Genomic DNA, 26,540 nt, shown 5'->3' with positions numbered 1-26,540 from the left:
GGGAAAGTGAGTGGAATGCTACCATCAGCAATAAACTTCACCCAGTTAAGAACAGTAAGGGATACCACATCCCTTATGGCTGTGTTTGTTATGCAGCATTGCATCGGAAATTTAAATTAGGGCTAACTAAATAAAATATTTAGAAATATTTCAGGTAATAATATGTCAGTTTTATAGATTGCGTTGTAATTTCTTAAGACCTTGCATCTGTATTCGAATACTTTGTTATTGTAGTGTTTTGTATATTTATGTTATTTGGCGTATACCAGATTGTAATTTTGTTTTAATCTAGATTTTTACTATTGCTATTTCATTGTGATATTGCAAGTTTTAATTATTAATTTTATTTGTTTTGTATTATGGTTGTTCAATTTTTAAGTTTTACATTTGATATTGTTAACTTATAATAATAATAATAATATTGTATCCGGTCTGTAATTACAACTCTTCATTGTGTGTCCACGAATAAAAAAAATTCCTTTTTAAATTTCAAATTTCCTCTTACAACCGGTTTTATCAGCTATATTCAACCCGTGGAGCTCTGGGAAACCATTGAGGTGAACTGTTTTCTAAATCGAGGCCAGTATGGCTTCACGAAAGGGGTTGGCACCGAGGATTGCATCTTAAATTATATTTCCGAGGTGGAAAGCGCTAACTGTAAACATATTTTAGCAATTTTTATAGACATACAGGCAGCATTTCCTTCCTTGTGTTGGAGTTCTGTCCTCTACGAGTTGGAACGCAATGTTCCCGTAGCCCTGCAGTCCGTGGTACGTGACTATTTGTCAACCTTACGGCTCTTGTTTAAGTATGCGTACCTTGTTGTGGAAAAATCCGTCACCAGCGAAAGCCCGCAGGTTTCCGTTCTCGGTACCCTGCTGTGGAAGCTGGTATTCGATGGATTTCTGGGATTGACATTTCCAGAAGGGGTTACGGCCCAGTCTTTCGCTGATGACTGTCTTCTTTTAGTTCGTGGTAATTCACGACCGCAGGTGAAAGACCGGGCGCAGGCGGCCTTGTCAATCGCAGAGGGCTAGATGAACATTTAAAATTTAAAGATTTCTGTGCCCAAGACTGTTTATGTTTCTCAAGGATGCAGACAAATTATCGTACAGTCGTAACCCTCACATTAAAGACTGTGAAATCAGCCGTGTTAGAGTTCATAAGTACCTAGGTATTTTGTTTGATGAAAAGTTACTGTTTAGCAATCACATTAGGCAAGTAGCGGCGGACGTCGTCTCAATAATGCACAAACTTAGGAGGATTACTCGGAAACGCTATGGGTTGTTGGGCATGGTGTACCGAGGAGTCTTCGAAAGCATGACCTCATACGCGACGCCAGTTTGGGCGCATAGGTTGCATATGAATAAAGCACTTGTCGAAATTTAAGGAGTGCCCAGCACAGAGCCTTAATTGTATGCACTGGTATTTTTAAAACAACCTCCTACAAGGCTACCACTATATTGGGAAAGGCTCTTCCACTCGATTTAGTGGTAAAGTTCGGGCAGCTATGTGGAGTTTGCGAAGAGGTCGGGATTGCCAAGAAGTACTTGGATGCGGTTTCGATCCGGGCCTGTACCGGAGCGGAACGGTGATCACAATGCACCGGATCTAAATTTCGTTCATTTAAACCCGTCTCCCGCCCGCGGAAGAAGCTGCTAGCCTCGTGATGGAAGCATGGCAGCTGGAATGGCACACTACGACTAAGAGAAGATCGTTGTATAAGTTTATACAGGATCTGGGGGGATGATTTCCCTGGAGCTCGTTTTTAAGGACAACGGGTGCCCGGGTCCTCACCAACCATGTTAATTTAAACCAATATCTGTTTCGGTTGCTTCTTGCAGCTGATGATCTATGCGTCTGCGTGGAGGTCCAGTCAAATGAACACCTGATGTTTGATTGCCCTGCTCTTGTTGGAGGGGAGGAGGGCAGAGACCGGGCCACCCTGGAACTTCAGAGGTCAAGAGTAAAATTGGCCACTCACAAGCGGCGAGAGCCGCATTGTCGGACTGTGTGTAAGTTCCTTGGTGCGGTTTCTACGTTGAACTGACATCAGTAGTTTACCTAAGGGAAAAGGCTCCTACCGCACTGTTGTGTGAAGCTAACCTAGAGACGTCATATACGTCTCTGACCACAAGCCAATTAAGGCTCCAAGCGATTTAATATGGTGGACAGGTACTTGCTGGCATACAGCGATCTAGGCGTTGCAACGAATTGCTGTCTAGACGAAGTAAATTTTAATTTATGGATGTCATATTTATTTTTAGTAGTTGACAGGGTGCGCCTACCCATTTTAGTAAATATATGACAAGTGAGCAGTTGAGAAACGTAAGCCGGTGGTGTATGGCACCGCGCTTAGCCCGCTCACGCTGTTAGGTAAGCTCTAGGAGCTATTTAGGACACTGGTCGCTAAACTGTTTCGAGGCCCAGTAGCAGTTTGTGGCACAGACATTTAGTCTTATGCTTTTGGGCGACCGATTGGGGTGGTGATGGGAGAAATACAAAGCAAACCAAAAAATTCGTAAACGACTATAACGGGACAGAGTAACTAACTTAAAATTACGAAAAAAAATTATTTATTATGTGTCGGACCTAATAAACTACATAGAAAGAGAATTATAAAATAAGAATGAATCCAGTATTTTAAATAGTTACTTAAGATTATTACCGTCCAGCAAAGACAAACAGCAGATATTACAATTAAACACGTCGTTTAGTATAAAATGCGTTGCACTAAATATTTATGCAGATAAATAGAGAATGTGATGGAATATTAATGTGAGTGAATGTCTTATTTGTAATTAATTGTACAATGATGAATAAAACCGGCCTCATCTTTGTTCCGTATGAGTGCGCCTTATTTAATACTTACTTTTCCCGACTAATATTAATCGGAGTAGTCGATTATAAAAATTAATCGCCGACGAATTAATAGATTAAAGAATTTAGTCGATAGTCTCATGCCTTTTCCTTTTCTATTTAGCCTCGGGAACCACCGTAAGGTATTACTTCAGAAGATGATATGTGTGAATGTAAGTGAAGTATAGTCTTGTACAATCAGGTCGACCGAGACCATTGTTAGGTATTGCTACATAGGATGAGATATGAACGATTTGTAGCGTATAAAACTGCCATGCCTGACCGGGATCTCCGGATGAAAGGCCGAGACGCTACCACTCGCACATCAGGGCCGGCTCCGAGATGTCTGGTTATTTGAAACCCAACCACCAGAGAGCACTGGTATTCACGATGCCTACCGGACGCTATTATTTGCGTATGTAGATGTCCTCAACGACGTAAAAAAACCCAAAAAACTAAAAACTAATTTCTTATAAAATATTTGAAGTATAAAAAAATATATATATAAAATTTGGGTCAGTTTGTCGCTATACAGATCTCCGATCATGGACATGTATCTGTAAAGTAATTAAAAATTATTAACGGTTGTTTAATATATTAACGTTAATATTATTTGATTTTTATGTTTAAAAAAAATGTTTAAAAATTTCAGTAAATTCATTTTTTTTCATTGAACTTTTTTAAATGTTCGTGAAAAACATTTATTTATTAATTCTGATGTGCATTATCTTTTATATATATATATTTTTTTCCCAAACTCATCGTTTATTGTAGTATAAAGTTTTATGTTTTGGCATCATTGATCACTGTTACTATTTCTGTTGAAGGATTGTGACAGAAACTTATATATTTAATTTATTTACTAATTTTTCGTTGGGGTTCTCAATTGTTTATCTAACTAAGTAAGTAATTTTATACTATAATTAGAATTTAAGTTTGATTTATTTTTTCTAATGAAAAATCGATAATGTGGGCGTAATCCTGTGATGTAAATCATTTTACGTAAATATTTATTCCATGACATTGCCTCTCGTTGTTCATAATTCAAGTTCACAGAATTTTATAATTCATACTGAATTTTAATACCGATGAGAATCTCCATTCCTTTAAGCAGATGATGATCCTTTTGTGAATGTATCTGCTGCCTGTTTTTCAGACAATGAAGCTATCCGCTTTCACAAGCTTCCTCACATAATGGTCGTATCTAGTTTCGATATGATTTGTATTTATTGTGGAACATCGGGTTTTTTTTTTTAACTTTAATGGCACTCTGATTAATATGGCTTTGAATTAACATCAAGTGCACAAACTTCCTTTAACTAGATGTCAAGCCAAACCAACCATTTGGTTGTCTCTATTGCAGCAACATTCAGGTTTCATAGAAGAGAGTGATGCTCATTTCTGCAATTACTTTACCACACAACTGGTCTGCCACAGTTTTTAACCCTTTGAGGTTCGAACATTTTTTGGAGATTGTTTAAAAAAAATGCTTATATTATTGTTTGTAAAAAAACTGTGCAGTGCCTAAACCTTAAAATTTCATGATTTTTGACTAGAAATTGATAAATTTTATTCAAATCTGTAAAATTAAGTTTTTTTAGAACTGTCAGTACACAAATCACTATCAGATTGAACATTCCTAAGATTCTGATCAATCTTAATCGTGTTTGAAATTTACCTCCCATTTTATGTATTATAGCAAACATCAGAAACAATGATAAACGTACAGTGTTCTCTGCTTATCTATAAACTATACCACAGGCCAATAAATACAGTGTTTTTTTTTTCCTACATCCCAGGGCCGGACATCCAATTAAGTATACTCGGCTCAGAGACGTGTCTTTTGACTCTAAGGCGGTCTTCCCGCCCACCGGTTTTACACCCGGCGCGGCAGGTCAACCGCCCCGGTACTAGATCTTTTCTTGCCTGCCTCTAATTCCCGCCGACGAGGGCAAAGCCCGGCTATGCCGTTCCCCACCCCCGCCGACAGAAACCCGATCTCGGTCTTTATGCCATTTGCCTCAAACCGGCGCGACCAGCACAAGGAGCGCGCGCACCCCCAAAACCAGCCACGCCGGTCGGGTCTAGGTCTTTTAATTTTATCTCCGCGAAATCTCCCCGGAGTCCCCGTCCCCTCACCGAAACCTGCACGCCAGGGCATACAGGCTCTCAGAGACGGGGCTGTCCACCTATCCCTATTTACGATTGAACCTAACGATTCCTTGGTCGCACTTCCTCTTCCTTAGTGCGAAGAACCGTACCGGCGAAATTGTTAAAAACGTTCCAGTTCTGCTCCCTCCTTAGCGACCACACTACTATGTTATTCGCGTTCAGGTTATTGACTGCTATGAATTGTCTGTATTGTGCCCATCTTCGGCATTCGAACATCGTATGCTCTGCGTCGTCCACCTCCTGGCAGTAGTCGCAGTTGGGTGTGACTCTCTTGCCGAATCTTTTTAAATAGTAACCAAAACATCCATGACCCGACATCATCTGTGATCACCTCGCCATGTTGGCGATCCAGCTATGCGTCCAAATCACTTATTAACCTTCTGGTCAAGGCCTCAGCGTTAGTCTCTGCCCGTACTTCTTTCCACCACTGTTGGGTCATCGCCTCGGTCTCAGCTCTACTACACCCTTCCGCTCTCGCTTTCCTGCTCTTGATCTGAAGTTCTATCGGCGGGACCGACGCAAGCACACATATAGCTTCATATGACAGAGTACGATACCCTGCCACCACTCTCAACAATGCCGTTCTGTGCATTCTTTGCAGTTTATCCTTGTTTCTTTGTATCCTGATTGCGTCAGCCCAAACCGGCTCCGCGTATAACGCCGCAGACACCGCCGCCGACGCAATCAGTTTCCGTTTAGAGGCCCCCGGTACTGTGTGTTCCACGAATAATCTCCTGATGGCTTTTATGGTGAGCCCTACTTTTTTGCACACATTTTCTATATGCCTACCGAACTTGAGACTTTTATCTATTGTCATCCCTAGATATTTTGTATCCTTGACCTCAGTTATAACCTCTCCACGGATCACGACCAGAACGCCGCGCAGTCTTCTCCTACCCGTGAAGAGGATACACTTGCTTTTTGCCGGGGATACCTCCATGTTGTTGTTTATTAGCCAGTTGTCTATGAGTCGGAGGGAGCGATTTGCTTTATTCTCTGCATCACCAATTTCCTTATCTTCCACCAATAGTGCAATGTCGTCAGCGTAAGTGACTACGCTGATTCCCTCCGGATAAGGCAACCGGAGCACCCGGTCGTAAAAGATGTTCCATAGCAAGGGGCCTAACACAGACCCCTGCGGAACTCCACCGAAGACCGGAAATCTTCACCACCCCCTCCAAAGTGCGAACCTCCGTCCATCTATCAGGCAGTCAACCTGGTTTAGCAAGTGGTCACTAACATTCATTTCTCTGAGCGCCGCTACAATGGCCGTCCACGGTACCGAGCCAAACGCATTTTTGATATCTAACTGGAACATCAATGGGATCCTTCTGGTCCTCCAAGTACCGCTCCATACCTCTGCCGCCCAGCTAACCACCCTGTTTATCGCATCCAGTGTCGAACGGCCCTTACGGAATCCATATTGCTCCAAATGTAGTCTTCCGTTTAGGTCCAGCTCCTCTTGGATCCTGGTAGCAAGAAGTCTCTCAGCAGCCTTACCCATATTATTTATGAGGCTGATAGGATGGTACTCGCAAACGCCTGGGTTTGTATTCGGTTTGGGAAGAAAAACCGTTCTGGCCTCCTTCCAGAATTGAGGGAAGTGCGGTGTTGCAGCCCATAACTCAAAATTTCCGTCATCTCCCACGGTACTATTCTGGCCAGGCCTTTAATGACCGCTGCCGGAACTCCATCTGGGCCCGGACTCTTCTTGTTATTTAACTTGTTAATTGCGGCAATCACCTCATCCTGTGCGAACCTGCCATGTTCGCACAAGAATACTGTGTTGTAATAAAGCTTCCTTTTCATTCTGAACAAACTATGATTTCACAGCCAACTCAATACAATAACAATTATTTGTTTGTTATATTACACAACAAACATGATTAAATGTTCTATAAAAATAAAAGCATAAACAGTTGTTAAGTTCAAAGTAATTATTTTTGTTTACCATCTGAATATTAATTGCGATGTTATATTTGACTTTGAACAATAACAAATGTAACCTCTTATCAAGTGGACTGTCCTGACACCCAAACATGTGATCAGTAGAAACATCATTTTGATACTGATGAAATTTCATCAGTTCTTCTTTCTCGCTCAAAATGAGATTGACAAAAAATCAGCTGTTGGTCTTTTTAGCATAAACTGAACCTGATGAAGAACTGTCAGGTGGTCTTTAAAGAATTAAGGAGAGTTCCACTAGCTAAATAATTTGTTTCCAACCATTTCCCTGTAATGTCCACCGGGAGATTAGAGGAGAGTTTCCAGATTTACAACCAAATTTAAGTGGTAAAAGTAATGGTTTACAGTTGTCAAAACTATATTTTTGTAAAATTATCTTTGCATGGTCATATCTATTGCATAACTTATCTATCTGTATAAATTTTTCCATTAAAGTAATCTTTATCCGAAGATAATTGTCAACTTCATGTGATTATAATTCAAATTCAGAATTTAACTTTGTTATTATGCCCATGATCTTTGAAGAAGGACTTATAATAAGACTTATCAACATGAAAAACACTACAATTTCTTAATGTGATGCATACAAGGATCATTCTTGCTTTCTTCTAGAACATACTGTTATAAGAAGTACGTTAAGTATTTATACCAACACTTTGAAGCTTGTTTAAGGCCGTAACAACTTTTTCATAGTTTGCATACATATTTTTTCAATCTCATATCCTTAAGGTTATCACTTGAGTACATTCTTGTTTAGTTGTCCATTGAGGAACAATGTCTTTACATGAAACGGCGTTATGTTCCATCCTTTTTCCGAGGAGTAAACGAAAAGTTTGCTGGAAGTTGGATATAGCCCTTAGCAATGAGTCTTGCTTTATAGTTAATTATGTCTTCCAAATCAGTTTTGACAGTAAACACCTATCCACCCTTGGCAATCTGGATATTTCTTCGGTAGCTGCTATGTTTGATTCTGATGAAAAGAATTTATTTCTTTACCTATCGCTTCATTTCATTCAGATGCTTTGACATTCTATATAGCCTCTTTATGATTTGAAAGTGTTTCTTGAAAAAGAGAACCAGTACCCTTTTTGATAACTGGAAGGTTTTGGTAGCTATCCTCGTTATTATCTGTTGCTACTGCATGTGAAATCAAATTTTCAGCTGTTGTTTCTTCTTTAGAAATCAAATTATTTCCTAGTCATTTTGGGTTTTTCAGTAACGTCTTTACTCTGTATAAGAATCAGTGAGCCACAAGCTGTGTCACACGGCCTCACAGATAGATTTAAGGTGAGGTGCTCGTGGTAATCATTATGTTAATATTATTTTGCTGTTCTTATTCTTTTCACTAAGAATACTTGCATCAGTATCAAACATAACTTCATTTAAGCCACCATAAAACAAGAACAGCCATTCAGTAATTACAAGAGAGTGTTTATAACAGTATTTGTAAATGTATATTTTTATTATGGATATATTTTTTATTTTTATTTGTTTTTACAGATAATGACCGCACCTGCAAATAATACTTTTATTAATGAAGCTCTGCCTCTTAATAAAGATGTTAAATTAGAGACTGAACAAGAAAATGTAGCAGAAATGACATGCTTTTTTTTACCACCCCATGTGACTGAAACTGATAAATCATCTGAGCATGTAAGCTTTTTTTTATGTTTGGCCATCTGAGGACTATGAAGCAATATTTTGCATTAATTTCTCATTCTTTGTGTTTTACTGTTTTTTTGTTTATCCTTCTGTTTGAAATCTTAACATTTTTCTATAATGTACTATCGCCTTCAAATATTTTCATTTCATTTGAAACCACTGAAATCTATTGTTGATTTCCATTCTTTTTGCTGTAAATGTGGTAGAAGATCGGTTTTGTGAGGGTTAAAAATGATTTTGCTCTTCTTTTTCAGGTGGATATTGGCATTTTCTTGGTTTCATTGTATTCGTAATTTCCATTTATATTCTTGTATTCTTATTGGTCATAGGACTTTTCTCAAGTTTTTACCTTCTTTTATTCTGTTGGACTAAGTTGTCTGTTTTTAAACTGAATATGCATCTGATGTAACAGGTACATCTGTACTTATTTCTACTTGATTATTTTAGTATCTGATTTAGGCATCTTCTGAGATATTCTTTTTGTTGAAGATATCATTTGTTAGTTGGTAGGCTTATTTTAATATTCTCATTCGTGCTTGATTGGCTTTTTTATCTAAACCACTAATTTGGGTTATTTCTCCCATATATTTAAATTTGTTGACTTTATTGATTTTCCCATATTTTGTTATTTAGGAACTTTAAGGAATCTTGGACGGTTATGAATTCTGTCTTTTTGAAAAATGTTTTTAGCCTTAGTCTGCGATTAATTAATTCTAATTTGAAGTCCTTTTGAAAGGATTTTGTATGTCATAGGTAAGAGGTTAATCCTTTTGTAGTTATTTACTTCTGTATCATTTCCATATTTGTGTAGTGGATGTATTAATGCTTTTTTCCAATCTTGTGGAATTTTTTTGAGTTTTCCATATCGCTTACTTAAGTTTTTTCTTTGCTGTTTGCATGATCCTTTAGTAATTCTGCTGCAATCAAGCCATCACCTGTTACCTTGTTTATTTTCTTGATGAGTTTGTCTATTTTTATTTCCTTATGTGTTTTTGATTTGTCAGTTCATATTGCTGAATTTTGGAATTGAAATCTGACCTTAGGTTCCTCGTAGTTTAATAGTTTTTCAAAGTACTTGCTAGAATTTTGTTACTGTCTTTAGCATTTTTAACATTTAAATTTGGATGTTAATATTTAACAAAAGAAAGGTTTTTGTGATTTTCCCATGAAAAACTTTGCACATTAAAGTCGTCTAATAATAATAATAATAATATAACAGTCGCTGAACTGTTAATGTGTGTTGTAAGTGAATTAGAGTTGCAATTTATTTTAATTTTTATAAATAGAGTATTATTTTTATAAGAGTACTACGTACGAGGGGACGCTGAAAATTTCCTTGCTTTGCCTAGAAGGAATAGAGCCAGAGTTTTGAAATTATCTATTTATTCAATATATTCTTCCCTGAGACTGATATACTTAGTACATCGTTGTTGCAGCTTTTCTGGTCTGTGCAAATCAAATACCTGTGATTGGGCGCAAAACCAGCTCTCAGCAGTCTGACATCTTCAATGTCTTCAAAATGAATACCTTGCAGGCGTTTCTTCAAGTTCAGAAACAGATAATATTCCGAAGGGGCTAGGTCTGGTGAGTAGGAAGGATGATTGAACGGGTTGGAAGCCCAAGGTTATCAGTTTGGTAGTTACAACATTGAACGTGTGCACAGGTGTATTTTCATGCAACAGAAGGATTCCTTTGGCCAACTTTCTTCAACATTTTTTCCTAATTACCTCCTTCAACTGGTTCAGCAGGCTAGCATAATACTGTCTGGTTATACTAGATCTTTGAGGTAAATAGTCCACAAACAGAAAACTGTATTTGTCCCAGAAAAATGGATACCATCACTTTTTTGGCCGATTTCTGGGTGCGGAACTTCTTCGGCTGCAGGGAACCGCCGTGGTACCATTCCTTTGACTTTTCCTTGGTTTCAGGATCGTAAATGTGAAGCTAAGTTTCATCCTCAGTCACCAGCCTAGCCAAAAAGGCTTTTGGAACTTCAGAATTGTGCAAAACAGCTTTGGATGTCTCAACTCGTTCCTTCCATTGATCACAGTTCAAACATTTGGGCACCCAAAGGATTGTATTACTAATGAAACCAACATGCTCCCTGGAGATGTCCAGTATCTGGGTATCTTTTTGGCAGATATTCGCCGGTCCTCAAGAATGAGCTCGTGAACAGCATTGCATGTTGCAGTGTCAGCTGTGATTTGAGGGTGCTCACTGTGGGGCTCATCTTCAACAGTGAAATGGCCAGTCTTGAAACAGGATATCAAAGTTTTCACAGTGCTGTAGGAAGCACGCTTCTCTCCCAGTGTTTGTAACATCTCATTGTGAATGACTTTGCTGACTTTCCCTGGAGAAACAAAAACTTCATGAGGACCCGTAACTCCACTGACGAGAAACTTGCTTGAAACCCTGCCACCTTGGGTTTTACCTACAAAATAAAAAAAGTGTGATTCCTGAACACCTGATATTTGCACGTACTAAGATTTCAAACTTTCAGATGAGCCCAAAGTTGTTTTTCTATTTCAACCACAAGGCATCAAAGCCAGGAACTTTTCAGCACCCTCTCGTACACTTTGTTATTAAGTAATTTTTGATAATAAGTAGTTTTATGAAGTTTATGGAGCTTTTTTTATTAGCCCATTACCAGTTTCTTTGTTTTTTGTTTTTTTTTTTACAGAAATGAATGTATCTTGTTTTTTTTGTTTAATGTATGTATTTTTACTAATAATTACCTAATATGTAATTTTATAATTTAAGTACAATTTTTTTGGCATGCAGAATGTATTATTTTTTTCCTACCTTTACAGCCTTCATAGGACCACTTTAGTCAAGTTTAGTTAGGATGTTTTAGTTTCCTGTTCTCACAGTATTTCTTCATTCTGTCAGACGTTGCCTTTCTTAATTCCTTGTCTATGCATACATATTCTAGTTGCCACTCTCCTTTCGTCCAATTTGGGTGTTTACATGTCTTAAGTTTATTCTTTTTCATTTTAAAGTATGTTGATTTAGATATGAGGTGATATGTCTTGTAGAGTGCCACAAGTTTTTGTCCATATTTGTTGGTCCTTTTCTGTGGTGTCCTTTTTTCGATGATATTTCTGTACCTTCTTTCTCTGCCCATTTGGATATTAAAACCTCCTATTTGAATTTGTGCAATTTCTATTTCTTTGGTTTGTTTCGTTCTGGAGTTCCCAGAAATCTTTGACTTTTTTTTATATTTATCGTAGTTATTTCTCTCTTAGTTGGAACATGGCATTTATGATTGATTTAGAATTACTGCAACAGTTCAACAGCTTATTTGATTGTAACTATTATAATTTGTAGCATAAGTTTTAAGGTGAGTAGCAGCACTTAAGATTTAAATTTGGATGTTAAAGTTTTACAAAAGAAACATTTTAGTGGTTTTCCCACGCAAAACCTTGCACATTAAAGTTGTCTAATAATAATAATATAACAGTCGCTGAACTGTTAATGTGTGTTGAAAGTGAATTAGAGTTGCAATTTATTATTATTTTATAAATTATACAAATAATCATAAATATATTTACTTTATAGCATTGAAATTTTGTTTTGTATTACAGGAAGTAGGTTTAGTACAACTGAAAGAGGAACCGCTAGATGTTATTAATGGTGATATTGAAAAAGATCCTTTAGCAATTGAAGAGATCAATTTGGTTAAATCAGAAAATTTTAAAGTTGAAAATGAAAGGGTAAGTGTATTAGATTTTGTATTCAATAGAAAACCAATTACCCAGATGGATCTTTGCAAGGCCAAAGCTGGATAATTGGAAAGGGTAATTTATAAAATGGCTATTATACATACCGTACATATCATTCTAATATTTAATAAGTAATACGCTATGGAAAAAAAATATAGAAAAATAAATGTATTTCAGTAATATTAAAATAAATTTTTGAATATATGTAGTGTAAGAAAAAACTGTAAAGTGCTACTAAAAAACCAGTGTGTAGAAATTAGTTTAACAAAGGCCTAAATATACACGTTGTTTTAGCTAAATGAATTACAAAAAGTCAGTTAAAAAAATCCAGTAAAATAAAGATTGATAAAAAGTCCTTTTAAGGAAAATATTTATTTGAATTGTCTTAAAATTTTTCAAGTAATGTTTTAGTTTTTTTAAAAATTACCTACTCTGAATTTAAGCATTGTAGTTAGTTGGACATCTGGAAAATTGGTGCCCTACTGTTAACTTTTCATTATTATTACATAATAAATTTTGGATTCCATATAGTTAATTTCTTAACTCAAGTGTGCGTGAATGTGTATATATATATATATATTTATCCCACCAAGCTGGTCTAGTGGTTAACTCATAAATCAGTTGTTTAACAGCTGATTTTCGAAGTCAAAGGTTCTCAGGTTTAAACCTAGTAAAAGTTAGTTGCTTTTATATGGATTTAAAAACTAAACCGTGCATACTAATTATTTGCTTTGGTGGTAGGGGTTCAATTAACCATACGTCAATGGGATAGGAATGGTAGGCCTAAGTGTAAAAGATTACAGATCATCCTCATCTAATTGGATCATAGTAGAATTACTTTATTGTTCACTAGTCGGACAAATTGCAACGTACACATTAAAAAAAATAAAATGTATATATTGTTAATGTCTTTTGTAATACTCCAGAAATAATAAATTCATATTAAAAAAAAAATTATAATAATAGTTTTTTTGCAAGGTGTAATTTATTATAAAATAACTTATCTAACCCATCCAGGGAAAATATGATAAACATTTTCCTGAAAAATAACATTAAAATATATATTGTAGTGATATATTTATCATGAGATCGTTATAAATTTGACATCATTAGCGATGAAGTACATGTTAATCCGAAGTGCACAAATAATAATGTAGTGCTTGTGAAACAAGCCAGTAGTGCAATGAAACAACAGTCAAGGTTGTCGAACAATGTTTCCAATTGCGTTGGCTAATTGTGAAGCCTTATCATATTTGAGAGAACAGAGTGAGCGGTTTAAATAAAACCACATAAAATTTAGTCCAAAGAATACAGAAAAAACCATATTGATTTGTGGAAGATGTATGTATACACATATTAGAAAGCATTTTAATACTTCCAGATTGGCTCCACATAAATTCTTTGAAAATGGCTCCAAAAATATCTGTATATTGGACAGTGGTGGCATTACATTTTGGAGATTACCGAGGCTGAGGTGCAGCAGGTTACTTGCAGTTTTGCAAGACATAAAATGACTCCCGGGTATGATGGGATCACCATGGAACTGCTTGTTCGCTCGTTAGGTGTCAGCAGTGGTGTTCTCACAAGAGTTTTAGTTTTGAATAGGTTAATAAAGGGTCACCAACTTGGTGGCCCTCGGCCTTGTATCAGTCGCATCGTTGGGCATGTACTGTTGAAGAGGTAGGGGTGCTACAAAGTTACTTTTGTAACCGAAATGTGCTTCATGATGACACTTTCGGTCAATTGCAATCAAAAGGGGAGGTGCACAAGTAGATGTTATGACATCCCTAAATCCAAAATGTCAACATCCTACGGCTAATTGTTTTTGAGTTATGCGAGATATATACTACACGTATGTACGGACATCACTCCAAAACTAGTCAAATTGGATTCAGGGATGGTCAAAATAAATATTTCCATTGAAATCTGAAAAGTGAAATTTTTCATGATGACAATACTTCGTTTACATCATACAAGCAAGTAAAAAGAAAAAAAATACGAAAAATCACATACTTTACTAAGATTCAAAGAATCAGTGAGACATGGTCTCACTGACAGATTTAATGTGAGCCACATGGCAATCAATATGTTAATATTATTTGCTTGTTCTTATATTTTTAATAAAGATAGCTTGCATTAGAATCAAGTATAACCTCATTCAAGCCACCATAAAGCATAAACCAGGACAATCATTAAGTAATTACAAGTGAGATGCTTATGAACATTCTTTTTTTATACATATATTTTTTTTATTATGGATGTTTATTTTAATCTTTGTTTCTGTTTTTTGGCTTTTTTTGTACAGATAATGAATGGGCCTGAAAATAATACTTTTATTAATGAATCTATTCCTCTTAATAAAGATATTAAATTAGAAAGACCGATCAGCAGAAACGATATGCTTTTATTTACCACATCACACAACTGAAACTGATGCATCTGTGCGTGTAAGCTTTTTTAATTTTTCTTTGTATGTTTTTCTGACTGAGGACCATGAAGTAGTATTTTGCATTCATTTCTTGTTCTTCTATATATTTTCATTTCTTGTTTTCTAAGAGTTCTTCATTCTTTTGCTTTAAAGAAATCAAACAATTCTTTATCTAAATCATTCATTTATTATTTCTCCGACGTATATTTAAATTTTACTTATTGATTTTTCCATATTTTGTTTTTTGGGTCCTGGGGGGGATCTTGGTCGGTTACAAATTCTGCCTTTTTGAAATAAATTTTTAGCCTTATTTTCCGTGCAATTTATTTTAGCTGGTTTTCTTGTTCTGCTGCCTTTTTGAGGTTCTCCAAGAAAATTGTAACATCATCGGCTAAGGTTAAGCAGTTAATTGCAATTTCTTTCTATTTCCAATCCGATTCTATTTAGGTTGTCTCAACTTTTTTCATGTTCTTATCCCATTCTATTATTACTTTCCCTAGGACACAGATAAAAAGAGTTTATGTTAAACCGATTTGTTGTCTTCTGTTTTAATTTCCAATTATCCTGATATTTCAAACATGAATTTTACTTCTGAAGTTCAGCTTTTTTTTTGGCTGTTTTCATGATTTTTTCTGTAATTCCGGTTCAATCAAGCTTGCACCGTTGCCTTGTTGTTTATTTTCTGGATGATTTTTTCATTAGGTAGTTTGGATTTTTTAGTTCATATTGCTGAATTTGGAATTGAAATCTAACCTCAGATTCCTGATAGTTTAATAATTTTCAAAGTACTTGTTAGAATTTTGTGATTGTTGTTTTTCCTAAACCAAAGGCTGGTTGTTTGGTATTTGGTAAGTTTATAAATTTTGGAAGTGTTGTTAATTTTAATTCAGATAGACAAGCATAAAACCCATCGATACAAGATCACATTAAAAAAATAAAAAACATAAGTACATAACAAAATTAACATTCATAAGCAAGGATAGCTCTGTAATAAACACTTCAATTGTACTAATCAGCTACGTCAGAATATTCCGTCAAAGAGTGGTAAGGGGTTAATAATAGTAATTATAAGTACAGTAGAAAAACACTTTGAAAATTGTGTTTTTTTTGTAAGTACTTTTGGTGCAGGACAATCAAGAACATTTTTAATTTCAAATTTCAAATTTTTAATTCAGTTCTGCAAACTTTTTCCATCCAGGATATATTACTCACACATTACAAACATATGCAGGTGTGTACATATGCACGCTCAAACATTTGCAGATTTTTCATTACATATATACAAAAATTTACACAGTAAGCTTTATAATTTTACCTACACACAAAATATTTCCATAATAATACATTTATATACTGGTATATTTATAGATAATTTCACTTTGTACAATATAATACACATATATACACATTTGTATAAATATGTATACACACACACATATATATATTCACATATGTGTGTATATATATATATATATATATAGATATATATTTTACACATGAAAATCTGTCATTTTATACTGTAATAAACAAACAGTTGGTGTTATCTATTATTGCAGAATACTACTAAAAAAAAAAAAAATTATGAAATGGTGAATTATTATGACAGAATGAATTGTCACCAGACAAAAAGTAGACATCACATAGTTCCAATAAACACTTCAATTGTACTAATCAGCTACGTCAGAATATTCCGTCAAAGAGTGGTAAGGGGTTAATAATAGTAATTATAAGTACACTAGAAAAACACTTTGAAAATTGTGTTTTTTGTAAGTACTTTTGGTGCAAGACAATCAAGAATATTTTTAATACATTGTTGCAATTCATCTGCAAAAATTTCTATTTGAATATCAAGTCCCAGTCAAGCATGGCAATTTTCTTTTCCTACAAAATTCCATTTCCATGTTCCAGTCAAAAGCTTCATGTTTAAGTGGCTGTAAAAAAATTAATATTATTTAGAACCAAACTCATCAAGGAAATTTTGTATCTTCCAAAATTTATATTTTTATAATCTGGTATATATTTTTCAGATATGAGATAAGAATTCAAATTATGGTCAATGCGGTAAATGATATTTATCACGATAAAATATTTCACCATAAGCAATATTAACACTAATGTCAGTAAGATTAGAAAAAACTAAATCAGGAGAATTACTGCAACAGTAATTCAATCAAACACTTGTTTGATTGTAAATATTACAATTTGTAGCATAAGTTTTAAGGTGAGTAGCAGCACTTTAAGACTTAAATTTGGATGTTAAAATTTTACAAAAGAAACATTTTAGTGGTTTTCCCACGCAAAACCTTGCACATTAAAGTCTAATAATAATAATATAACAGTCGCTGAACTGTTAATGTGTGTTGAAAGTGAATTAGAGTTGCAATTTATTATTATTTTATAAATTATACAAATAATCATAAATATATTTACTTTATAGCATTCAAATTTTGTTTTGTATTACAGGAATTAGGTTTACTACAACTGAAAGAGGAACCGCCAAATGTTATTAATGGTGATATTGAAAAAGATCCTTTAGCAATTGAAGAGATGAACTTTGTTATATTAGAAAATTTAAAAGTTGAAAATGAAAGAGTAAGGGTACATATTATTTTTGCTAAACGAATTACAAAGATTAAGTTAAAAAATCCAGTAAAATAAAGATTGATAAAAAAAATCCTTTTGAAAAAAATATTTATTTGAATAGTCTTTAAATTTTTAAAATAATGTATTAATTTTTTTTAAAATTACTAAGAAGTGTAGTTAGTTGGATATCTGGAAAATTGGTGCTCCACTGTGTTAACTTTTTATTATGTAAATTTTGGATCATACAGTTTATGTAAGCTTGTTTGTGTGTGTGTATATTTAGTCTACCAAGCTGATCTAATAGTTAACTCTTTGGAAATCAGTTGTTTAACAATTGAAAATTGTTTAAAACAATTCTTTTTTGGCCTATTTTTTCTTTTAATTCTTGGATTATTCATTCAATTTTGTTTTATGCCTTTTTCTAACTGAATTGTATATGCTGCTCTTAGCTGGGATTCTATTATTCAGAAATTTTTTAGCGAATATTTGATGTGTTCCTGGAAAGGATTTAAGAACACTGATTAGCAACCCATTCCTTGATCTATTAAGGCGTCAGAAAAGCACAACTCAAGGAATGAAACTTATTGCAGTGAAGCATGAATAGTTAACAACTGACAGCAGTAGGTTAGAGTAGTAACATACGCACCAAAAATGATGTTAATAGAAGCAGTGATAAAGGTACATTTAAATAACTGCAGTTCAAGCTCTCTCAGTTCAGTTTTATGTTTCTCACCCTGTATGTGTAAATATACATATTAGCGCTCTTGCAGTGTGCACCACTTCATCAGACGTATTAAATACATTGATGAAAAGTTGTGTACCACACAAATGCTAATTTGTAAGAATTAAAAAAAAGCAAACAGTAGGAGGTGTTTTTATTTTAATTATTATAAATTTATCATTGTATTATTTATATATATATATATAGCAATAACTAATCTTAATATAATTTAATAACTTTCTTTCTTTTTTTTTAAAATAAACTTAGCAACTCGTCATGTTTTAATGTACGTTAGTCAACTTCAGTGTATGCACTTTTTTTTAGCTGGTCAGATGCCTAGACAATAATCTAACTCTTGCCAGATGTTTGGGAGCATCTGCGGCATTATAAGACCTTTTTTTTTTGTCTTCAGTCATTTGACTGGTTTGATGCAGCTCTTCAAGATTCCCTATCTAGTGCTAGTTGTTTCATTTCAGTATACCCTCTACATACTACATCCCTAACAATTTGTTTTACATATTCCAAACGTGGCCTGCCTACACAATTTTTCCCTTCTACCTGTCCTTCCAATATTAAAGCGACTATTCCAGGGTGCCTTAGTATGTAGCCTATAAGTCTGTCTCTTCTTTTAACTATATTTTTCCAAATGCTTCTTTCTTCATCTATTTGCCGCAATACCTCTTCATTTGTCACTTTATTCATAAAGTGGTTATTCATAAAGGTTTGTATATGCTGCTGACTCTAAGAGTATACTGAACAAATTTTTGAGATACATTCTGTCATTTGACCCTACATTTAAGAGATTACTATGACCGTTTTCTTAAATGTAGGCAATTAGTTTTGGATGCTTTCAGCCCAGACTTCCTGTATATAAAACGCATGGGTAGGTCTGATACATGCATATTGATAAAACGTATATAATAAATATATTTACCTGTTATAAATTTGCAAAATAGTTTTGTTTTCCTAAAACATACTTGTGATAATAAAGTTTCAACCAAATGTGTAAATATAAGATAAGTAAAGTACCTTATTATAATTAAGTTAACTCATTGATGATTAATTAATATCCAAAACCACTTTGATTATGAATATATCTTTAAAATATTCAATTTTTTTATACGTGTTAATGTTATTGTAATTCAAATAGTTTTACGTTATTCATAATTACCTTTGAATTATTAGTAATTTTTTATTTACAGGAACCTCCAAGGGAAGTACCAAGAATCGCATTACTCAAAAGAGATGTGTAAATAAATAATTCAGTATATGATGGAATTATGAAAGAAAAATCCATTGAATATAATCAAAGTTATAATTCAAAATCACATTTAAATATTCATACAAAAACGAAAAATTATGATTGTAATTTCTGCCAAAAATGTTTTAGTGATGTTTCTTAATTAAAGATGCATATTAATTTACACACCAAGGAGAAAAATTATGTATGTAAATTTTGTCAAAAGTCATTTAATATTAAAAGCAATTTAACGACACATCTTAATATTCATAAAAATGAGAGAAATTATGTTTGCAACTTTTGTCAAATGTCATTTAATTGTAAAAGCTATTTAAAGAGACATCTTAATGATCATACAAAAGAGAAAAATTATGTTTGTACATTTTGTGAGAAGTCTTTTAATCAAAGTTCTATTTTAAATATATTTAAATACATAAAATATAATATTTAAATTACATTTAAATATTCATACAAAAGAGATAAATTATGTTTGTACATTCTGTCAGAAGTCTTTTAATCAAAGTTCTAATTTAAAATCGCATTTAAATATTCATACTAAGGAGAAAAGTTATATTTGTAACTTTTGTCAAAAGTCATTTAATAATAAAACTTGTTTCGACACGCATATTAATATTCATACAAAAGAGAAAAATTATATTTGTAATTTTTGTCAGAAGTGTTTTTATGAAATTTCTAATTTAAATATTCATACTAAGGAGAAAAATTATATTTGTAACGTAATTATATTTGAAAAATTATGTATGTAAATTTTGTCAAAAATCATTTAATGCCAGAAGCAATTTAGAGACATGTAAATATTCATACAAAAGAATAAAAATAATGTTTGCAACTTTTGTCAGAAGTCTTTCAGGGAAAGTTATGCTTTAAAAGTACATTTAAATATTCACAGAAAAGAGAAAAATTATGTTTGTAACTTTTGTCAGTAGTCTTTTAATCAAAATTCTACTTTAAAATCACATTTAAGAATTCATACTAGGGGAAAAAATATATTTATAATTTTTGTCAAAAGTCGTTTAATAATAAAAATCATTTAAAGAGACATCGTAATATTCATACAAAAGAGGACGATTTTACTTGTAACTTCTGCCAAAAGTTGTTTTATCGCATTTGTGATTTTAAAAAACACATTTATTTCCACTCTAAAGAAAAAAATTAATGCTTGTAACATTTATCAAAAATCTTTTAAGTTTTTTAAGCATGGCACATTGGTATGTAATATTTTTATACATAAAAAATCTTTTAATAGAGTTATATTTTAGAAAGACATCTTAACGTTATTCTTATTAGAGAATCGTTATGACCTTTAAAATTCTTATAGTAAGAAAATTGATTAAGAAAAAATTAATAGCATTCTTTCAAGTGTGTGTAATTTAAGATTCGGATAACAAAATTTATTTAATGTTTATAATTTATTTAACATTACATTTTTCTCACTTTTATATGTTGCAACTAAAGGTGGAGAGGTTTCAATTTATATATTACTGTATTTTATAATGTGTGGGTATGTTTATGAACATTTTAAGTCCAGAACCATGGCAATCAGAAAATTTGGTGTAAAGAGGTGTGTGTAAAGTTCTTAAGTGAGACTTGTTATACAAATCACAAGTTACATGTGTTTTTCTTGAACATTTTTTCCTCAAGTGCATTTTCACAAATAACAGTGACATGAATGAATTTAAAGCCTCATTGTGATTTTATATTAAAGTTAACTTATCTGATATCTGTGCCGCAACTAGTTTCACTGTTTTCCTCCATGCTTTTATGAATACCATCGTTTAATTTTAATGGTTCTGAAAATTCAAAATAAATTAAACTTTAGAAAAGGCAATAGAAATTGTTTGTTCAGTTTAAAAGATTATAATTTATCCAGCTTATTAATTTTACACATACTATTTGTTCCGCACAAGATCTTCCCTTTCTAAACCACCCTGATGTATTCTCAAAGTTGTTTATTGATGTGCAATGTGTATTCTCTACAACTTTTGTAAGATTTTATAGATTACTGAAAGAAGAGAAATTCCTTTGAAATTATTAACTTCCATTTTGTCTCTTTTTTCTGTGTCCCAAATGTTCTAAAAATAATTTCTCTAATAGATCATATATTAATTATCTAATATTCATAATTTTAAACATTGCATTGTTATTCTCACCAGATGCTTTATTATTTTTTAGAAATATAATTATATATTCTTTATTTTTTGTTTATTTGGGGGATTTGAGTTTTTTAGTTAAGTTACTGGTTTCAAACAGTTGAGCTTTTCTTTGGGGTTCTTAGCTGTTTCAATAGTTTTTCATAATAATTTGCTAAAGTTTTTCTATCACAAGTTTATTCGACTTAATTAAAAATATTTTTACTTAAATTTTATCTGCAATTAATTTTTTAGAAATTAATTTTCTTTGTGAGTAGACTTATTTTATTGTAATGAAAATTTCAGTTTTAGAAATACACGTATAAAATATAAATTGTAAGTCTTATGTGATAATAATATTTTGTTTATAATATAAAATATTTCAGAATTATGTATTTTGTTTTTTTATTATATCTGTGAAATTGAAACTTATGGATTAAATGATAATTTATATATGTTTATTTAATTTTAAAAGTTGTATTATCGATTAATTTTCAAATGTACATTCCACGTGGTTCATTTTTTAATCTAATAAACAAAGTTTTACAGAAAACAGATTGTTTTTTTATTTAAAACATTCCTTTTTATAAAAATAAATAGATTGTATTATTAGTGTGACTGAATGCAAGTTTATTAAAAATATTTTGTGTTATTATGATCATTAAAACTAAATTAAGCTACCCTTTTTGCCCAACCTACATATGGTGAAAGTGTTACTAAAGTATGTGTACATCCAGGTCCTTGGATTTCTGTAACCTTAACCTTTCCATTTTAAATGTTTAGTGTTCCAACTGTGGAGTTCTGATTTTGGTGGCATCTTATCAAAAAATAGATTGTTTTGAGATGCAGCATTTATAAAAATATCATTTTTTTATCTTTAGTGATCAAATAGTAATTAAGTGTCTTTAGGGGCATAATTAGAGGTTTTTAGGGGCATCGAATACTTCGGTCATTAGCCCCATCCCACTTCAAAAAAAAAAATTAAAAAAAGGTTCAATAAACACATTCTCATGAAAAAATGATCAAAATTTCACATTCTTCTATAATTTCAAATCCAAAAGTTACCGCCTAGGCTTTCCTTTCAGCCATCCTTTCTTGCGTTTTTCCATTCTGCGAACGGCCTCAACTTCCGATGACAGTGTGTCTGAGGCTTCGGACATGGCATCGTCTTCTCTTTCTGATGCCAATGACGTTCTGCCGGCTTACATCAGGTGATGAAAGCTTCATTGGTGCTGTAAGCATCGTTGCAATTGAATCTAAACTCGCAAGCAATGCACTTTCGGCGGCTGATGAACTTGATTCAATGTCTAAGGCTGTGCTTGGGCCGGCTGATACAGATGCTCTCGCCACAGCTGTTCTCTGAGCTTTTGGAGCCTCTGTACGTACAGTTTTATTATCGTCTGAGTCTGGTGCTTTTTCAATAATTACTTGCACCTTCATTTTGGTTGACTCAGATTTTTCTTGTACTCTTGTCACAGTATCACTTTGACTCGTCGTCAGAGTGATCTTTTGATCTTTGTCAGATAAATCAAGACTTTTCTTCATTACGTCTATTGATGGCGTTATAATCGAAGGTTTTGCCAGTTTTTTAAACTGCGCTGGTACGGGTCTTATGTCAACAATGTCATTCCGGGAATGAGCCTTCTCATGTTTACTTAGTTGTGTCTGATGAGTCGACTCGATCTTGGAATCGATGATTCTTTCTATCATTGTTGTGAGACATGGCCAATAAAGTAATACATCCGAGGAATTTACTCGTTAGCCCCGTTAGCCAGCTATACGTATTGTACATAAGTACAGCTGTTGCCGCCCTGGACGTGGAATGTAGATGTTGTGTTCCAGACGTGGGGATTACCTACCTCAGGGCAAATCTTTTATTTATCATTATTGTAATGTTACTTTATTTTCTTGTTATGGATAATAATTTAAAGATAATTTGTTCCAGCATTTTTTTTATTTTTTATTTTTGACTCATTTTCATTCTCTTTTTTTCAGTTCGTTTCTTGTTTACATGTGTTGTTTTTACACAAGTTTACATGTGTTTTAACCTAACAGAAAGTACATCAATGAAGTACTGAGAAAGTTCTTTTTGTCGGCTTCAAAAGCCTAAAATTTTTGTATTTTTTTAAAGTAAATTCCAACCTTGCAGTCTTGATCCTAACAGTTCAGCTTCATCTTTTCATAAATTTAAATCCCAAATCAAGTCATTTAATTCACGTTGTGATATAAGATGTGTCTTATTGGAAGATAATTCAAAATCAAAATCATTGTTGTTTTCTTCAGTACTGCCTGATTCTTCATCGCTGCTTTCCAAACATACATTCTCAGATGGCTCAGGAACCAGAATAATTTCACTATAGGTACAGGCCTGATTGTAGATTGCAATGAAGGGTATTTTACAGTCAGTATGTTTAGAATTTTTTACAAATTCCAGACACACTTGTTAAAAAAAAGTAACAATCGGTTACATGATCCTATCGTTCACACCAAACCATAGGTACACCAAATGGCAAAGCCTTTTGTGTACCTTTCAGCCATCCTATTAAACATACAGAAAAATTAATACATACTATATGAGGAGCCTGCATCTTATCCTGATCAATTTTACACTGAAAGTTCAATTGACATGCTTTTTTAATTAAAGGTGTAAATGTTTTTTTCTATTTGATTTTACGGTAAACTCGCCACATACATAACAAAGGCCACCCCCATCATATACACAATTTCGAGGCATTATGACACTGCACTATTAATAAACTTAAGACATCAATAAGACTGAACAAAATTAATTCATTCCTAAATTCAGTGCTTAATACAAACACAGCTGTGTTTTCAGCTACATGTTTTGGCCTATTTAGACATGATTAATATTGTCCGTGAAGGCTCACTCTTCAGTATTAGACATATGTGACACTCTTCAGTCACATATTAGACATGATGTCATAATATGTGACTGCGAACGGATTTAATTCTTTTTCTAGTATTGTTTATTTATATCTTACAAATTATGTTAAAATTAAGCGATAAAAATGAGCTAACAAAATACAATATATAGGAGCTTAAAATGCTAACTTTACGGAAAAATGAAAAACATACTTTAATTAAAATAAAAAAAAATTTTCAAAAATGGTGGCCGATAGAAAGATTCTGAGTTCATACTTAAAACAGATTAAAATCATGTTTTACATGTTAATACACAAAAATTATGTTTATCAGTGTAATCAAAGAGGAACTTCTATTGTTTCAGTCACTTATACTTAGAGAATAATAGAAGGGCACATTAATAAACAATTTGAATACATCAGGACGGTTTAGAAAGGGAAGTTAATGAACACAACAAATAGTTTGTGTAAGATTAATAATCTGAGAAAGTATGGTGAAATATAAGAACTATATAATTATATTTTAAAAAGGTATGCGATTCTGCTGGTAGAAATGGACATAAATGTTAAACTTTTTAACTGAACAATTTCCACGCCTTTTCTAAAGTTAAATTTATTTTGAATTATCAGTACCATTAAATTCAAAAAATGCTTAAGGTAATGAGATTATGGTCCCTTTTAATTGTGTTCTAGATAGTAAAAAGAATGGAGGAAAACTAAATGCGGTAGGAAAAGTTTAGTTTACAAAAAGGACAATCTAGAAATTAGTAAAATTATGAATTCAACAGTCATATGAAATCAACAGTTTCAAAAAATAAAGACTGTACCCCATTTTTTATATAAAATTTTGATTTCTTCAACTGCACAGATTATAAACTACATAAATTTCATTATTTTACGAATTTGTGTCATATATTTACTAAAATGGGCACCCTGTCAACTACTAAAAATAAATATGATATCCATAAATTAAAATTTACTTCGTCTAGACAGCAATTCGTTGCAACACCTAGATCGCTGTATGCCAGCAAGTACCTGTCCACCATATTAAATCGCTTGGAGCCTTAATTGGCTCCAAGCGATTTAATATGGTCAGCCATATACGTATATGGTCAGCCATATACGTCTCTAGGTTAGCTTCACACAACAGTGCGGTAGGAGCCTTTTCCCTTAGGTAAACTACTGATGTCGGTTCAACGTAGAAACCGCACCAAGGAACTTACACACAGTCCGACAATGCGGCTCTCGCCACTTGTGAGTGGCCAATTTTACTCTTGACCTCTGAAGTTCCAGGGTGGCCCGGTCTCTGCCCTCCTCCCCTCCAACAAGAGCAGGGCAATCAAACATCAGGTGTTCATTTGACTGGACCTCCACGCAGACGCATAGATCATCAGCTGCAAGAAGCAACCGAAACAGATATTGGTTTAAATTAACATGGTTGGTGAGGACCCGGGCACCCGTTGTCCTTAAAAACGAGCTCCAGGGAAATCATCCCCCCAGATCCTGTATAAACTTATACAACGATCTTCTCTTAGTCGTAGTGTGCCATTCCAGCTGCCATGCTTCCATCACGAGGCTAGCAGCTTCTTCCGCGGGCGGGAGACGGGTTTAAATGAACGAAATTTAGATCCGGTGCATTGTGATCACCGTTCCGCTCCGGTACAGGCCCGGATCGAAACCGCATCCAAGTACTTCTTGGCAATCCCGACCTCTTCGCAATCTCCACATAGCTGCCCGAACTTTACCACTAAATCGAGTGGAAGAGCCTTTCCCAATATAGTGGTAGCCTTGTAGGAGGTTGTTTTAAAAATACCAGTGCATACAATTAAGGCTCTGTGCTGGGCACTCCTTAAATTTCGACAAGTGCTTTATTCATATGCAACCTAAGCGCCCAAACTGGCGTCGCGTATGAGGTCATGCTTTCGAAGACTCCTCGGTATACCATGCCCAACAACCCATAGCGTTTCCGAGCAATCCTCCTAAGTTTGTGCATTATTGAGACGCCGTCCGCCGCTACTTGCCTAATGTGATTGCTAAACAGTAACTTTTCATCAAACAAAACACCTAGGTACTTATGAACTCTAACACGGCTGATTTCACAGTCTTTAATGTGAGGGTTACGACTGTACGATAATTTGTCTGCATCCTTGAGAAAC

At 33.7% G+C, this 26,540-nt stretch overlaps 1 protein-coding gene across 1 annotated transcript; it reads left to right on the top strand.

Annotated features, from left to right (window-relative positions):
* The first annotated feature begins 3,660 nt into the window (after positions 1-3,660).
* LOC142333488 (uncharacterized) lies at positions 3,661-17,356 on the top strand. Its single transcript, XM_075380731.1, has 5 exons — positions 3,661-3,761; positions 8,497-8,649; positions 12,243-12,371; positions 14,686-14,821; positions 17,272-17,356. Exons 2-4 carry the CDS (start codon positions 8,500-8,502, stop codon positions 14,806-14,808), a joined length of 402 nt encoding a protein of 133 aa, XP_075236846.1. The 5' UTR covers positions 3,661-3,761; positions 8,497-8,499; the 3' UTR covers positions 14,809-14,821; positions 17,272-17,356.
* The last annotated feature ends 9,184 nt before the right edge of the window (positions 17,357-26,540 follow it).

This window comes from Lycorma delicatula, chromosome 12 (genome assembly GCF_047948215.1).
Source record: "Lycorma delicatula isolate Av1 chromosome 12, ASM4794821v1, whole genome shotgun sequence".
Taxonomy (NCBI): Eukaryota; Metazoa; Arthropoda; class Insecta; order Hemiptera; family Fulgoridae; genus Lycorma; species Lycorma delicatula.
This window is presented reverse-complemented; position numbering and strand designations above follow the sequence as displayed.

What these genes read in the sequence shown, in the direction of transcription:
- LOC142333488 (XM_075380731.1), top strand. Translation starts at nt 8,500, where the DNA reads ATGACCGCACCTGCAAATAATACTTTTATTAATGAAGCTCTGCCTCTT. An exon ending in CTGATAAATCATCTGAGCAT is followed by an intron (nt 8,650 to 12,242) that starts GTAAGCTTTTTT and finishes TTTGTATTACAG; the next exon opens with GAAGTAGGTTTAGTACAACT. An exon ending in TTAAAGTTGAAAATGAAAGG is followed by an intron (nt 12,372 to 14,685) that starts GTAAGTGTATTA and finishes TTTTTTGTACAG; the next exon opens with ATAATGAATGGGCCTGAAAA.